The sequence below is a fragment of the Chelon labrosus genome (genome assembly GCF_963514085.1).
Source record: "Chelon labrosus genome assembly, chromosome: 1".
NCBI lineage: Eukaryota > Metazoa > Chordata > Actinopteri > Mugiliformes > Mugilidae > Chelon > Chelon labrosus.
The window spans coordinates 31,357,749-31,373,711 of NC_140337.1; the positions used below are offsets into that span (position 1 = coordinate 31,357,749).

General features: G+C 41.5%; 2 protein-coding genes across 3 annotated transcripts; one reads left to right on the top strand and one right to left on the bottom strand.

Annotated features, from left to right (window-relative positions):
* The first annotated feature begins 2,749 nt into the window (after positions 1-2,749).
* On the top strand, positions 2,750-6,291 carry LOC311485766 (serine protease FAM111A-like). Its single transcript, XM_084541375.1, has one exon. It carries the CDS (start codon positions 2,871-2,873, stop codon positions 4,518-4,520), a length of 1,650 nt encoding a protein of 549 aa, XP_084397501.1. The 5' UTR covers positions 2,750-2,870; the 3' UTR covers positions 4,521-6,291.
* A 170-nt stretch (positions 6,292-6,461) lies between these two features.
* Positions 6,462-14,842, bottom strand: LOC311485752 (toll-like receptor 2 type-2). Of its 2 annotated transcripts, XM_084541356.1 has the most exons (12): positions 14,241-14,842; positions 13,289-13,566; positions 13,042-13,198; positions 12,778-12,930; positions 11,091-11,297; positions 10,864-10,986; positions 10,271-10,421; positions 10,016-10,180; positions 9,767-9,946; positions 9,534-9,674; positions 8,947-9,455; positions 6,462-7,794 (listed from the first exon to the last, which is right to left on the bottom strand). In XM_084541356.1, the coding sequence occupies exons 2-12, from the start codon at positions 13,563-13,565 to the stop codon at positions 7,392-7,394; spliced, it is 2,466 nt and encodes an 821-aa protein (XP_084397482.1). In that variant the 5' UTR covers position 13,566; positions 14,241-14,842; the 3' UTR covers positions 6,462-7,391. The 2 variants fall into 2 exon arrangements, with proteins under 2 accessions (XP_084397482.1, XP_084397481.1); XM_084541355.1 differs by having other exon boundaries at positions 8,947-9,674.
* Between the last annotated feature and the right edge of the window lie 1,121 nt (positions 14,843-15,963).

A 15,963-nucleotide genomic window follows, 5' to 3' on the forward strand; every position in this document is an offset into this window, starting at 1 on the left:
ATCGAGCATTGTCAGAGTTTTATCAAGAAATTTTTAACAGTTTAGAAGCAGTCACTGAAAGAGAAACTCACTGTGTGACTGTTTACACTTCTCCTGGAGCTACTGGCTCAATATTTACTGATCCATCACAGATTAAAATAGTTTGCTCGAGGCTGAGAAGAGGAACTCCCGCCTGTTTTCTTTGATTCGACTCCACCGTGTCGAGGCTTCACAACCACCTTCACAAGTAAAAGGTAAAGTAATGTCATTCTTTACCTACCAAGCCTTTTAGTGTTTTTTTAACTATTTTAAAGCACAGAGGGGTTATCTATGAAAATCTATGAAATCAGAAACAGTGTCAAGGTAAACACTGTGGGGGACTGATCATTTAACAGAGAGAGACTGTTGGTCACGTTTGCACTGTAGTGTTTTATTGCTGAGGCAACTTTTTGTGGCCGCTCGTACTGAACACAAACAGGAAAACGTGTTCACACAGGAGCCATAATGTGAGCAGAGCAGCAGCAACAGCTTCAGGACGAGACATTTTTCAACAGAAAGATTTAATGTCTTCTGGGGTGGCTGTGAAAAATAAGATAAAATTCAACATCTTTGTAGTTTGACAGCTATCCAAAGACTAAACGCTAAAATATTTGTTGGAGAATGCCCTGCTCACCAGCCGCTGTCTGAACGGAAAACATTGGCAGTGAAACTCTTTTCCTGGTTCGCCCCGCCATTCAAACCACTTCCTTTATAGATTCACTGGTGTCACGGAGGGGAGGAGGGAGAGGAGGGAGAGGAGAGGGATGGACTTGGATTCAGACCTAAAATGTCGGTCCTCAGCAAGAGGCCACAGGAGAGACATGATGTCATTCTTGTTTTATTACATTCACACATGTACATAAAAGTCAAGAATCGGATTCATGCCCGGCAATAAGACAATAAAATACACTGTCTTTGTTGGATATTTTAAATAGTTTGTTGGTTTAAACCTTTCAGAGAGACCAATATATTTGTGATGAACAAACATAACTTATATTCAGTGCCTCAAAAAACTTCTTGTGAACGTTAGAATTTTGGATGTTTGAAAATTACACACAAGTAAAAAAAAAAAAAAAAAAAAAGTAGACAAAGGGAAACAATCAAACAAATGAAACTGAAAATATATACTTCTGTATTGTTTACTCAAGAAAATTGTGTTAAAGTGAGAGCCTCCTGGTTTCCAGTATCTGCTGTGACCTCCTTGTAACTAAACGTTTCTGGTAACTGCTGATCAGTGGTCTACAGCAGCTTGGAGGAATTTTAGCCCATTCCTCAGAACAGAACCACTTCAGTTCTGAGATGTTGGTGGGTTTCCTCACATCAACTGCTTGCTTCAGGTCCTTCCACAACATTTCTGTTGGATTAAGGTCAGGACTTTGACTTGGCTGTTCCTAAACATTCGTTTTGAAAGATGAATGTATTCTGACAGTGGGTGTAAAAAAAGAGAAAGGGGTCCAATCATTGTTTTTCATTCTGGATCTTTATTGTTTCATTTCTGTTGCAGGGCATCAGTGTCTGAACTCTGAAATCACTCAGTCAGGATCTGAAGAAACCTCAGATTGTTTGGTGAAAATGCCTCCCAAGTTTTCCAAAAGGCGAAAGACTGATCCAGACATCAGGACCTTTTTCAAGAAGACAGATGTAAGTAACAGTTTGGCTAAGAGTGCTCTACATTCATCATCTTGACACCTGTAACTTATCAAGGCTGAATTTTTTTTATCAGGACAGTTCTGAAAGGAATGACACAAGCACACAGCCGGAGGACGCTACAACCTCTCAGGTGACCTCTTATATCACTGTCAAATTTTTTCTGTAGGCTAAATGAATGTCTTCATGGACCAAATAATTCTGAATTATGCCAGTGAAGTCTAAAAGAATCTGAAGAGAAACTGAAAATAAAAACTCACCCAGCAAGACAATGAGCCCAAGAACACAAGTAGTTCTACAAAGAACGGTTAAAGAAGAAGAAGATGAATGTTAATCCAATATAACTTTTGTGGAAGGACCTGAAGCAAGCAGTTCATCTGAAAGAACCCACCAACATCTCAGAACTGAAGTGGTTCTGTTCTGAGGAATGGGCTAAAATTCCTCCAAGCTGCTGTAGACCGCAGCAGTTACTCTAAACATTTAGTTGATGTTACTGCTACACAAGGAGGTCACAGCAGATACTGAAAACTAGGGTTCATTTACTTTACACCTCACAGATAGGAACAAAGGAATAATTTAAATGAATGCACAAGTATAATATTACTGTTACATTTATTTGATTTGGTTCTCTTTGTAGTTTTTACTTTCAAGATGTTTTGAGTCATTTTTCAACAGAAATCATTTGTATCATACATATAAACAAAATAAATTTTAGGAGGATGATCAGTATGTTATAAATATATCTATTTGTATATCATCTGTGCAAAGCTTACATTGTTTGGTCTTAAAGTTTCAAGATGCTCTGCGTGTAAAACTCTGCAAAGGTTTTTATGACCCTAACTTCTTGGTTTCCACAAGGGCAATAGTTGGGAACATCATACCTTTACTAATATTAATGTTACATCATAAGTTTCAAACCTGTTTTCATTTTGCAGACTTCTGCTCCAACTCCAGTGAAAGTGAAGGAGGAGAACGACAGAGGTTCCTTGGTGAGTAGACTGTGATACATGTCATGCACAAACTAAGTGGCATGTTTTTGTACAACAGTGGCTTTTAACTTTTATTTTCTCACTGTTTTCATGCAGGCTGGACATTCACCACATCTCTTCAAAGTGAAATTCAATTCATCTGCCCGTAAGGAATACACCATTCATTGTAATCAGCCTTGCACAGTACTGGAGGCAATAAAATCTGATGAAATATCTATGAAGATGATTAAGAGTGTAGATGAGAACATTATCATTCAGCTGGGTAAAGAGGATAAGGAATCTGTTCTTCCAACACACTTCCCTTGTTCTTGTATCACACATGGTGAGTCTCTGATCATATCATGTAAATCAGAAAAGGTTGAACAAACCCACGACCGTGACAAGACAGTATATCCAAGAGATGAATATTCTGTCTTCTACATTGATACAGTGGGAGGAGAAAACACTAAAACAAAGACGCTTTTCAGAAGCTACTTTGTCAAAAAATTCAAGTATCTCTGTGTTTATGGAAAGAAGGGGATGACTGTGGAGGAGGCTCTGAAAAGAGACGGTCGCTTCATTGACGATCTCGGTGAATTCACTCTGTCTCACAATGACAACCCGAACATCCAAACAACACGCAGACAACCGGTTGACTCCCTAGATCAGAAACAGGTTAAGATATGTCTCCCAAAGGACAACACACACAAAAAAGGCGCAAATCAACAGAGTGAACGTGAGCAGCAGGAAACAACATCAAATAGTTCAAAGAGACAAAGTGAAACTAGGTCAGTCTCAGAAGTCGCAAAGCAGAGTGGAATCAGTGTAAAAAGAGTCATGGAAAAGGTTGACAACACTGAGGAGATTTATAATCGACTGCGTGAGCAGTTTCCAGACCTTAAAGAGTTGATGGAGAGTAGATTCCCTGGAGATTCTTATCAGGAAGAACTAGACCTGAGGAAGGAGAACTTTGGAAAGATCCAACAGGCTTTTAGTGAAGTTCACAGAGTCAGGAAGCTGCTCAAACTTGGTGAGTCAGTTTGTAAAGTAGTTGTTCAGGATGTTTGTACTGGAACTGGCTTTGTGCTTTTTGATGGGTTCATCCTGACTAATGCACATTTATTCAAAGGTTACGCTGAGGAGAAAAAGCTGCAGGATGGTGTTGAGGTGTTTGCTCTGTTTAACTATGATGATCCTGAGCCACACATCAATTACTACTGCTTTACTGCAAAGACGAGACTCGTTGACATTGACTTTGAGCTTGATTATGCCGTAGTGGAGCTAAACCCTGAGGCCCTGAAACCCAACCAACAAACAATAGCAAACAAAAAGGTGCCACCAGGCCTCCTGCACATATTTGGTCCACTGCCTAGCAATGGTGAAGCCTGTCTTATTGGTCACCCAGCAGGAGGACTGAAACAAATGGATCCTACATGTATCATTGAGAAAGAGAAGAGAAAGCAGGTGATCGATGATCATTTACATCCATACACAGATCATATGTTCATTGTCCACTCAATCAGTCAAGTTATCAAAGATCAAAACATTGAAAGCATAATGATGGGTGGAAATAAAGCAGACAAAGTAGGGACCTACAACACTTTCATGTATCACGGAGCTTCTGGCTCCCCAGTGTTTGATGCTCTTTGCAGAGTTTTTGGTTTGCACACAGGAGGATATACTTATGGGTTTCCAAAAAACAAAGAGAGTGTGATTGAGTATGCCATATCTGTACTTACTATATTTGAGAAGTTTGTGGGCAATCTGAAGGACAGTGGAAATGAGGAGCTGCTAAACAAAGTTAAGACGGCAGCAAAGAAAAACAGGGCTCTACAAGAAATACTGAACACAGAGATGGAAGACACTGAGGTGCCAATGGAGGAGTAAACTCGGCTTTGTGCAATTCATTCACTTTTAATCTTAATAAGCATTCCCTATTTTACATCACTCAGGGTTCAGGTTGACCTAACATGAAATGTCAGAGTAGAGAGAAAGATGTAAATCAGCTTTTATTTATTTGATTAATTCCCAATAGTTTAAAGGTTTAAATGCACTGAGTCAGAATTTGGTAGCTTTGACTTGAAATTGTTGAACTTGAGTCAAACTTCCATAAGCAACATGATGTTGCAACCCCCGTGCTTCACAGTTGGACAGGTGTCCTCCTCCATTTTTGTTTCCCCCTCCAGACATAACAATGGTCGTTTTGTGTCATAGGACTGTCAGATAATCCTCGAGAAAGTACGGTCTCTGGTCCCATGCAGCAAACTGTTGTCTGTTGTTTTCTTGTTGTTTTTTTATTGCAGTCTTCAGTGGCGCATTCTTGATCTGTACTCGTCATACCAAAGTATGTTCATCTGTAGGAAACAGCACACATGTCTTTCCTGAATGGTATGATGACTGTGTGGTCCCGTGGTGTGTAGTATCATTTGCTCAGATTAATGTGGTACATTCAGGGATTTGGAAATTACTTTAAAAGGATGAACCAGTTTCTCTTATTTCATCTTTGTTTTTTGGATACTTCTGTTTGAAGGCACAGTCTGTTGAGTGTATGTAAACTTCTGACCCACTGAAATTGTATAAATTCTACATGATATACAGTATATGTCATGCATAAAGGAGGTGTCCTAACAGCCTTATCAAATCTATTGTTTGTTAACATAAAAAATCAGTTTTATTTACTTAAGCCTGAAGGTATGTAAACCTCTGACCTCAGACTTCCCAGATCAGAGACTCATCATGTTAATGGTAAAACACATGTGGCTGCACACATTGGTATATTCTTTTATTTTTATTTTTATTTTCTATTTCACTCAAAGTGACTTTAGGATTGAACATATTACATTTTGTTTGAAAGTGTGCCTCCAGTTTGGTCCAAACTCACAAAATCCAACTTTGTATTTTGGGTGAACTGGATGTTGTTAAGTGACCTTTAATTAAAATCATCTACTGTTAACTTGTTGATGAAATGTTAAATAATCATAGCTGAGTGGTTTAAGCATTCTTATTAACTATTTACTTGATCTTACTTTGGCTCCTGTTGTATTATCTTTGTACTTCATTAAAACTTGTTTTGTTCTCCTCAGTTTCCTGTCATTGATGTTTTCGTCTTAATTCAGGCTCCATGTAATGAAGGTCACTGTTCCCACATCTCAATCTGAAACAACCCTAACCCTAACCATCTCAACAACACATCCATGTGTGCTGTAGTTACCACATGTGGGATTTATCTTGTGCAGGTAGTGGTGCAGGTAGATTGAACACCTCATAAAATCACATCTAAGAACGGTTTCCATTATCATACTCATCGAAGAAACTGTCAAGCAGGTATGGGAATGTCTTTCACAAGCGTCTTCACTGGAACTGAAGGATGAACTGATTTTGGTGGTCAAAGAACAAAAGTTTGCACAGCTGTGGGTGCTAAACTTTGTGCTGCAGGGATCACAGACAAACTAAGTTCAAGACATAAAACAGTCCCACAGAATGTCATTTAAAAAAACTTTGTCATAGGCGACAATACTTCCTTGTGATAAACTCAGTCCAAATAATGGGCCCAAATAAAAGGATTGACTAATTAATTTCAGCAGCTCATCCGTCAAGTTAGTTTTTGCACAGCGTATTAAAAAAAGGTGTTGAACAATTGCCGATTTTGAAGTCGACTAATATGTGGTGAATGTCAAGTTGATGTTGATAATGTCACACATAAAAACCCAGTAGAAAGTAATGCTTGGCAACAATGAAATCTACACCCTTGACCTGAATACATATTGGAACGTCTCACACAAAAGAAGCTGCGGAGGCTTTTTTTTTGTAAATTTATTGAAGCTTGAACACAGGCTACTGTCAGCCATGGACCCCATCAACACCATAAACACCGTCAGTCTGACACATCTAATACGCGGCTCTCAGCTCTACCATAACTCAAGTCTCTCGCATGGTGCATTCACTGACATCAAGGACCACAACCACAGCAACAATATCAACTAACAGAACACAAAAGAACATGTTCAAACATTGATAAGCAGGTAGAGCTTATCAATCCTGTGCACTGCAGATATATATATAGTCTATATAAATCAGCACCGTCAAGTCAATAGCATTTAATAGTACTTTTCAGCATGTTGTAAGATATAATAATGTAGCCGGGATAAAAAAAATAAAAAAATAAAAACGTGGTATTTCTCCAAAGCCTTTTCCATTCACCAACAAATAGTTGATGTACAGCCTCCTTCTCTCTGTTACCACAGGACGTTTGGAGAAGTTGTTAACTGACTGCTGTCCAGAGAATTTGGACCGTTCCTCTGCTAGCGTTAGCCCATGTCTTTTCAGATGCATTGCAGTAGTACTTTAGTTGTATTTCAGGCCTGACATGTCACGGTAGTATGGGCTTCGTCTTTAGTGAAGTATTTCCACACACTTGATGAACCGCTGCTAGTTTGCTGCAATGACCCACTTGGCTCCTCACCTGTCTTCTAGGAGGCGTCCATGTTGTTATTGTCACATGATTGACAACTAGTCAACTTCCTGCTTAAAGCGTCATGACACAGCAGTGAAGTCGACTAGTTGGTACAACCCCTAGTATAAAATGGGGGTGAGGGTATTCTTGGCTGTGCTTAACCCTTTTGACTCACCTAACTATTTTTAATTATGTGCTGCTGCATTTTCTCTTCTTTACTCTTTTCCCTTCTTCATTGTACTCCTCTTTTTGATTTTTGGCTTTTAATTGTCCTTTTACCCTTTTCCAGCCTTTCTCCTTGTCTTTCAGTCGAGTTCGTCTCCTCTCAAAGCATTGCGGAGACTCCTCCAGAATTCCCCCCTCCTCTCCTCCTCCTGAGGCCACTCCAGGTAGGTGGTGGAGCTCATGAGTTTGCGTAGTTTGTAGAAACGTTTCGGCACATCGTCCTTGGCCAGCGGCTCCAGCAGGATCAAGATGGCCGCGTCTCCGCCGGTTTGCCCTTCGAAAAGCCAGAAGTGGGAGAAGTCTAGCTCGTAGCGGCACCAGTCAGACTGGACAAAGTTTTCGGAGAGGACGAAGACAGTACGCCGGCTGCGCTCCATTGCACTCATGATGTTGTCCACAATCCAGTGACCAGGAAGGAAGTCTCTCTTGTGGAGGCATAGGTTCAAAGGTCGTTGGCTTCTGGGATCGCTACTGTCACCTTCACTGTCCGAGAACAGACAAGAAAGGAAATTTAACCCTTTCTCTCTCTTTTGAGTATCTTGATGAACAAGTCAAGAACCATAACTAAATAGCAATACAATCTTGATGGTTATGATGAAAAACTCTGTATTATTTAAACAATCTTTCTTCCACTGTCTCTTTATCAGCCAGGATTTTTTTTTCCACTTTTCTAACCATATACAGTGCTGTGTCAGAAGTTTCTATGTTTCTGCAAAAAAATATTCAAAACATTAGTGGATTTCAAGAGTGTAAACAAAGAAGAACCCAATCAAACAAATGCAGAAATATTATACTTGTGTATTTGTTTGGAGTTTGGAGAAAAAATAAAAATAACATGGGGGTGCTAATGTCCTTGTTTGGGCCTATTCTGCCGCATCTGGACCAAGATGTCTTGTCATCATTGATGGACCAATGAGTCCAGAATTCTACCAGTGAACTCTAAAAGAAAATGTCAAGACATCTGTCCATGAGCTGAATGTAAAGATAAACTGGGTCATGCAGCAAGACAACAAGCCCAAGAACACAAGTGGTTCTACAAAAGAACGGTTAAAGAAGAACAAGATGAATGTTTAGGAACGGCCAAGTCAAAGTCCTGACCTTAATCCAATAGAAATGTTGTGGAAGGACCTGAAGCAAGCAGTTGATGTGAGGAAACCCATCAACATCTCAGAACTGAAGTGGTTCTGTTCTGAGGAATGGGCTAAAATTCCTCCAAGCTGCTGTAGACCACTGATCAGCAGTTACCAGTAACATTTAGTGACAAGGAGGTCACAGCAGGTACTGGAAATAAGGAGACTCTGACTTTTACAACTCACAGGTATAAATGATTAATCTCCAATAAATATGCACAAGCATAATATTTGTGTTTCATTTATTTGATTGGGTTCACCCGCGACCCTTAACAGGAATAAGTGGGTATAGAAGATGAATGAATGATTGGGTTCGTCTACTTTCAGGACTTTTGCTAATGTTTTGAAGACAATTCTGAAGGGCGCAACTACTTATCCCTATCACATATGCAAATATAAGAAGGTAAGTACACCCAACGCATCACTTGGTTTCATAAATGAAAAGCGACCGCGCAAAAATAGCCTTTAGTTCTGTTTAAATTATCATTGTATTGAGAATACTTACCTTGGCTCCTCCAGCTCAGGTACCAGGAAATTTTCCACCCAGCTTGCATCTCTTTCACTGTAGGAGACAAAAGCATCGAAGGACAGCAAAGCTTCTGAACCTGCCATATCTCTGTTTTGTTGCCGGCGCCGGGAGCTACGCTTGGCCTTGAGCCACGCCCAAGTCATCTTTAGGTACCAAAAGGCGTGGAGGCGCCACAGCAAGACGCACACCAGAAGTCCTACGAGCAGCGACAACCCGCAGCTCACGGACACAAACAAGACCCGCTGGCACACCACGACAGAAAGGTGGACTTGACCCAGGGGTTTCCCCTGCAGGTAGAGCGGGGAATCACAGACGTAGCTGTCCTCTCCATCTGTTAAGTGCACACCTTCATCTCCTTTAAGCCTCGACTGGAAGAAGGCGACAAATTCACAGGAACACACAAACTTATTCTGACCCGCCTGGAGGTTCTCGAGTCGTCTGTATGACTGGAGGTCCGCGAGGCTGAACATGTTCAGGGTGTTTGACTGTGAGAAAAAACATGGGGTATCATGCTGGGGAACACAGCATTGGAAGCAGAAAGACAAGATATGATTGTTTCTTACCTGTATTGTCAGCGTTTGCAGATTGGGAAAGAAGCTGCCATCTGGCAAAATCAGCAGCTTGTTCCCAGAGAGGTGGAGCTCTCTCAGCATCGGGAGACTCAGAGTGAAATCTTTGAGGTTGTTGTTACTCAGATCCAAAATCTATAAATAATAAAGCAGAAGTTTTAAAGGATTTTGATGTGATGGCGTGTGAAGCTTGTTGGGATTAGAACTTTGCGGTCTAATCTCCATACCTCCAGGGTTATGGGGAGACATGAAGTGGTGGTGGTAAGCTTAGCCCTGGAGATGTTCAGATATCTCAGGGTAGAGGGCCAGGTGCAGCTTGAGGGCATGGAGTTGTAGCTGGTGCTGCTGATGTCCAGGTGGGTTAGTTTGGAGAGCTTTGCCACCAGACGGCTCACTGTGGACAAAGACTGAACAGAAGACTTCTTCAAATCTTCACATTCCTAGACTCTGATATAATTCTCATGTAGACAAGACACCTTCAAAGCGTTTCCACTGATGTTTAAAACTCTGAGTTCCTTCAGAGTTTGCTTTGTGTCGCACAGCGACTCCACCAATGTCAGGTCAGTCAGCAGGTTGTCGGACAGGTCCAGGTACTGCACGTTCACCAGCATTTGGGACGTGGCACAGGGCATCACAAAGACCTGGTTGAAAAAGTGTATTGTAGTGAGAAGAGCTGCTGGTTCCAGGTTTTTCATGTTTTTCTTTTTTCTTGAGGTCACCCACACACATACCTTGGAGTTTATGACTGACACCCTCCTGGGATAATGCAGCAGAAACTTCAGGTCCAGAAATGAGACAAACTTGAAGATATCCAGCACCACTGCGTTGCGGATGAAGAACTCATCAATGCTTTTGTGGTCGGTCCAGCTGGCTCCCTCCCACCTAGCAGCAACCGAAAAAGAATAATCAGGGACAGTATCCAACAGTCATCCAACGTTTAATTCTCTTACTATTAGACTTTTTTCTTCTTACAATTCAGTGCTTTACTAAAAGCTCTTTCTATATTTATATATCTAGCTGGTTGGTTAATATTGGTAGGACAGTTTCTTCTGATCTGACACCTGAGTTGTACTCAGACCAACTCAATACCCAATGGAACACCGGTGTGGGATGGGATGAGATGGGGATAGGACAGTTTCAGTTTGATCTACAGTGCGTTTCTCTTCACCTCCACAGCCTCCTTCTTAGCAATGAAATGGTTTATTGGTTCATAGCTCTTGTAGCCTAGTCTAAATGCATACATGTCTGGTTTTGGATGATTTTCTACAACACAACTCTTCTCTGCTGTTATTGAGCTGAATGGATGCTGGTTCTGGTTTCCCACCTGCCCTCGCCAGTCAGTGTGGCGCCGTCGCAGGAAATGGAGGTGAGCGGCACTCCATCCATGACCACCAGGAAGTTGACCATGGCCTCATCAGACAGAGAAAAGTTCCGAAAGAAGATTGACCTGAAGAGTGTCCCCGCAGGAGAGTGAATTATTATTATAATTTTTCTGAGAATCAGAAAAAAAAAAAAAAAAACAGGACAAATGATGGGATATTGTTGCTGGACCTGATCCTTTTGCTGGCTGCCTCTCTGAAGCACTGAACAGTCTCATTGTTACTCAGATGGAGGTTTTCCAGAATGATGGGCGTCTCAGGGTACGACACATCCCCGAGCATAGCCGAGGCCATGGCCACGTTTGTCAAAATCGGACCTTGGAGGTTCAAAGTTACCTGACCCAGCGGCCAAATGTCGGCTAGCGCACCAGACTCGTATCTGTAGAGACAGTCAAACAAAACAGGACGTGAAAGAGGAACTTTACAGGGAAGATCTAATGAAGCAAGACACATTATGACTTTAGTAGTGCATTCATTTCACTGTCCCGCTGCTCCAGGTGTGGATTAACCCAATCCTGGCTTAAGCCTGAGTCAGTTCTGACAGTTGGATTTCATTATGGGGCATGGCTAGTCCTAGTCCTAATCCTTCATCCTTCATCCTGTTAATATCTTGAATAAATAGCTCCATCTAAACATCTTGATTCTCCGACAGCAGTCACCATCTGTCACCAATATAATGTATGGACAAACTTTTATCATGTGCCCTAACTGTCCACAGTTAAACCACACTTCAAAAGCACAAGATGAAGCAGCCAGTACTTCGCCAGTACTCATGGAAGAGGGCACCATTGAGCCACAGGTTCCTGCTTATTCTGCAGTTGCTCTTCTTCTACGCTGAGGCAAGGTCACGGTGGCGGGCCGTATATTTTTTATTTTTTCTCAGGCTGAATGCCAAAAAATAAAAGATCGTACATCTAAGTTTAAAGAAAACAGAAGTGGTGAATAATGGAAGAGCTTTTGTTGCACAGCCTGGATTAAAAATGGATAAAGTCATCATATGATCTAAATATTGTGATTACGGGCATGATTTGTTTTCAAATATAGTTCAGTCTCATTTCACTTTTCAAAATTGTCAAAATTGAAGTCCGTTTGATTTATTTTTTTGTGTTAAATGAGTATAAACTGTGGAACCGCTATAGATTTAAATATGTACCACAAAGAATTCTCACAGAAATAACCAGTTAGTGTGGAAGCAGCCAACTGAATGGTGAATTTAAGTTATTCTATTGAATGAAAGTGAGTTGTTTAAGGATTCAAACAGGATTTGATTTCACAATAACCTTTCCTGAATCTGCTTTTTAGGATTTAAAACAGGGGTGTCAAATTTGATCTCAAGCCGGCAGGACCATAATAAAAGCATGATAATGTATTAATAATGAAAACTCAAAAATGTTCCCTTTGCTTTATTGCAAGGAAAGTACATATTTTTGCAACATTTTTTGAGTTTAGTTTTATGCATTGACACTGTTGTTTAGTTCTGGGTCTCAGTGTTGTGTTATGTCCACAACTTTTACTAAAACAGCACGACCCTTGGTGGACAAATTAGGAATAGGCAGCAATTTTATTGAAAATTTGCAGTAAAAGGTCTCTTAGGGAATTTTCGCATTTTGCAAAGTCATCCCGCAGGCCAGACTGGACCTTCAAATGGGTGGGTTTTTGCCCGCTGCCCTTATATTTGACACCCATGGTTTAAAAACATCAAACATCATGAAATTCAGCCGTTCAGCCGTCAAATGTGAAAATGTTTTTATTTCTCATACATTGTAGCAAATGTAATTAGTTTAGTTTATTTTGGTTTGGTTCTGTTTAGATTAGTTGATGAGTACCACCAAATTGTCAAAGTAGTTGGGGTTTCACACCTGGACAGGTTGTTGGCATGCACAGTGAACTCATCCAGCTGGGTGACTCCAGACAGATCTCCTCTTCTTAGGTCCTCCAGGGCCGGACCACCAAACGCCAGCCTCCTCAGTCTGACGAGCCCCTGAAACACTGGAGCAGAAGAACCCAAGTGGCTGGAGAAGAAAAAAAAAAAAAAAAACGTTAGAGGGGAGGCTCTTCTAAAACCACCCCCGGACAGCTCCTTAAAGGTTTCCTCGCCATCTTTACACCTTCGACCTTCTCACCTGTACGGGTTGTTGAGCAGGTTGAGCTGCTGCAGAGCCTCCAGCTTGCTGAACCATTTGTGGTTGAGAGAAGTCAGCTGATTGTCTGAGAGATCCAGCTGCTCCAAGCTCCACAGAGAGTCGAACGCTGAGGGATGGATCACAGCTAGTCCGTTACCTGGGGGACAGTAACATCTACATTTAAACACATCCTGCATTCAAAAACTAAACAAAGGGATTGGTCCGAAAAGACTAGGCATAATCCCACTGTGGAGATCCAGAGTCCTGAGTCGGGTGTGACCCGTCAGGTCATCGTCGGTCACCGTGGTGATGTTGTTGAAGGCGAGGATGAGCGTCAGGGCACGGTCCGTCACCACGGGGACATGGGTGAACCCGCCGTAGGAACAGTTACAAGAAAAATGCTGGTCGCAGCGACTGCAGGACGGCCTCTCGTCATCCGTGTTTGATTCCCCACCCCAGCTCAGGCAGAGGAAGAGGAGGAGGAAGAGGAGGAAGGCAAAGCAGCAGCCATTCGGATGCCTCATACTGTAGGAACAAATAGAACAAACAATAAAAGTGGGATTTGTTTTGAAGCAGCGGTGGACACAGATGCTGAGTGAAGTGAAAGAGACTCCTAAAGGAAGAGAGAATTTGATAAAAGAGGAAGTTTTTCTTTCTTGTTTCTTTCGTACAACGCAGCTCTCCCAGCATTAGTAACATGTCAGGAGGATGTTAACTTGGCGAACATCAGGACAGCTGGCAGGAGAACACATGCACTAAAGCTGGTCACTTGCGATCGGATTGCCCAGGACGGATGTTTATGCACAGCTGAACAGATTTCCTTTGCCCCATCGAATTAAAATGTTGAGGTCAGCGTCTAAGGGTGCCGCCCTCGCCAAAACCGGAAAACCACTTCTTTGTGCCTCAGGGCTCAAATGTGCAAAACGTAAAAGCTTTTCATTTTAAGCCGCTATGGCCCCCTGTGGCCTCTGATGTGCACCCTGAGACGCACTTCACTCTAGAAATGAATACTGACGTGACTCTCTCAGTCTCTGGTCACAAAGACATTAACCAACCCTTGCTTTGGAAATCCAGAATCCCTCATTAGCTCAAATACTTCCCTCTTCCTTGTTCGCGTTCTGTCCGTGACTCAAGCGAACGATTTCCGCTGTGAAACAGAAAACTGACGTACCCAAACGAAAATATTCGAGTTGCCTTACCTGACTTTTTTCTTTCTCCTCTTTTTCTTTCTTCTTTCCTGATCAAGATAAAAAAAAGAATAATTCTTGAACTGATAAAAAAATAAATAACACGAGGAGGATTTTCTGGGTTCGCTGAGAGGAAGAGGAAGAAGTCAAGGGGGGCAGCTGGAGGCGAGTGTGAAAAGAGGTAGTGAGCATGAAAATTAACTTTTGGGAGGAAACCTTTGTGAGACGGTCTGTGACAATGTTTAAAGGTTATAAAAAAAAAGTGCAGCACATTTTACACATTATTAGAACTTTTATACATTGAACTCAATTTTCAAGCAGTGTTTAAGTGTTTAAGGACACGGCTTTGTGAAAGATACGGGAAATATCGTCTTAAAACTCTTCTCTTGATATTTAGTAAAGAAAGAAACATGTCACATAATGGTGCGTGTGGTTTCGGTTGCATAACATGTTGTAACTGATGTGTGCACAGGGCCGTGACCACAGCGACTTCCCCTCTGCCTCTGGCTCAAACCAACCCTGTAAAGGGCACGAGCCAGACATCGCGTCTACGGGAATCTTAGAGCGAAGAAAATAAGTTAGATTTATGATGTAATTACATGCAAAATAGGACGTTGCATCTGCATGATAACCACTTAAAATAAAATTTTAGAGTAAAAAAAATTGTTAGAATGATGACTTTGTCACCAGTGTTGTCACCGTCTGAACTGCACTCACAATGCACTGTGTGTGCAGTGCAGATCTCACATCGACTCCTTTGCTGGTCTTTTCTTGTCTTTTATGCTAAATAGTACGGAACTCAAATCCTTTGCAGTCTAGAGATGTTGGGCAGCCTTCATCATTTGTTCTGTTTCATTCATTTCTCTTGTTTTGCTCAGCTGGGAGGTTCAATGAATGTAAAGCTAGGTCAACTTTTAGTTTAGTCCATATGTTGATGTCTTTAGCCCCGTTTGCAGTCAACTGTTGATTATCCAACACTGTTCACATTAAATAAAGTCTTTAAAGTTGAAACTCTGTTGTCGGACGTTCATTCTGTATGATGCTGCCACCACCATGCTTTACTGTGTAGTCAGTGGTTTGCATACCAGACGTGAGTCTCAGTAATTCTAGTCAAGTCCTACCAAGCCACCATTGGCTCTTCACCAGATGTGATGCCGTTAATCGGTGGAGGTCTGGAGGTTCGGACAAAACAATCATTGTGACCTAAATCAGATGGGGCCCCAGAAGCTAGCGGGGGTCTGCTCAAGGTTTTCACTTTTTAAAACTTGTTGTTATTTTCTTGCCACCGCCAGCAACCCTCACCTTAAGCCAGGGATGGGCAACCTAAATGATGGAGGGGGCCACAATTTTTCATCGACACTACCGGAGGGCCACATAGGACCGCGCACTTAACCAGATATGATAAAACTGCCATTTTAAATATGTTTGTGTGTGTACAATTAGAATATATTTATAGTATATATATTTATAATTATATATATATGTGTGTGTGTGTGTTTATTGAAGCAAACAAAAAATAACCACTTACTTTTTTTTTTTTATTATTAATTTGTGCATTTTCACACCAAAAAACAGCTCAATATTGTCCCTGTATACCCACTCGACCTCGCCATTATCAGCAGTGGGCTCTGGTAAAAAGCCGCCGTTGTTTGCGTCCTTTTGATTTAAGGTCCGCTACAATAGCAGCCCTTGCAGCTTCAGTATACTTCTCATATTTAACTTTGTGCAAAGTGTT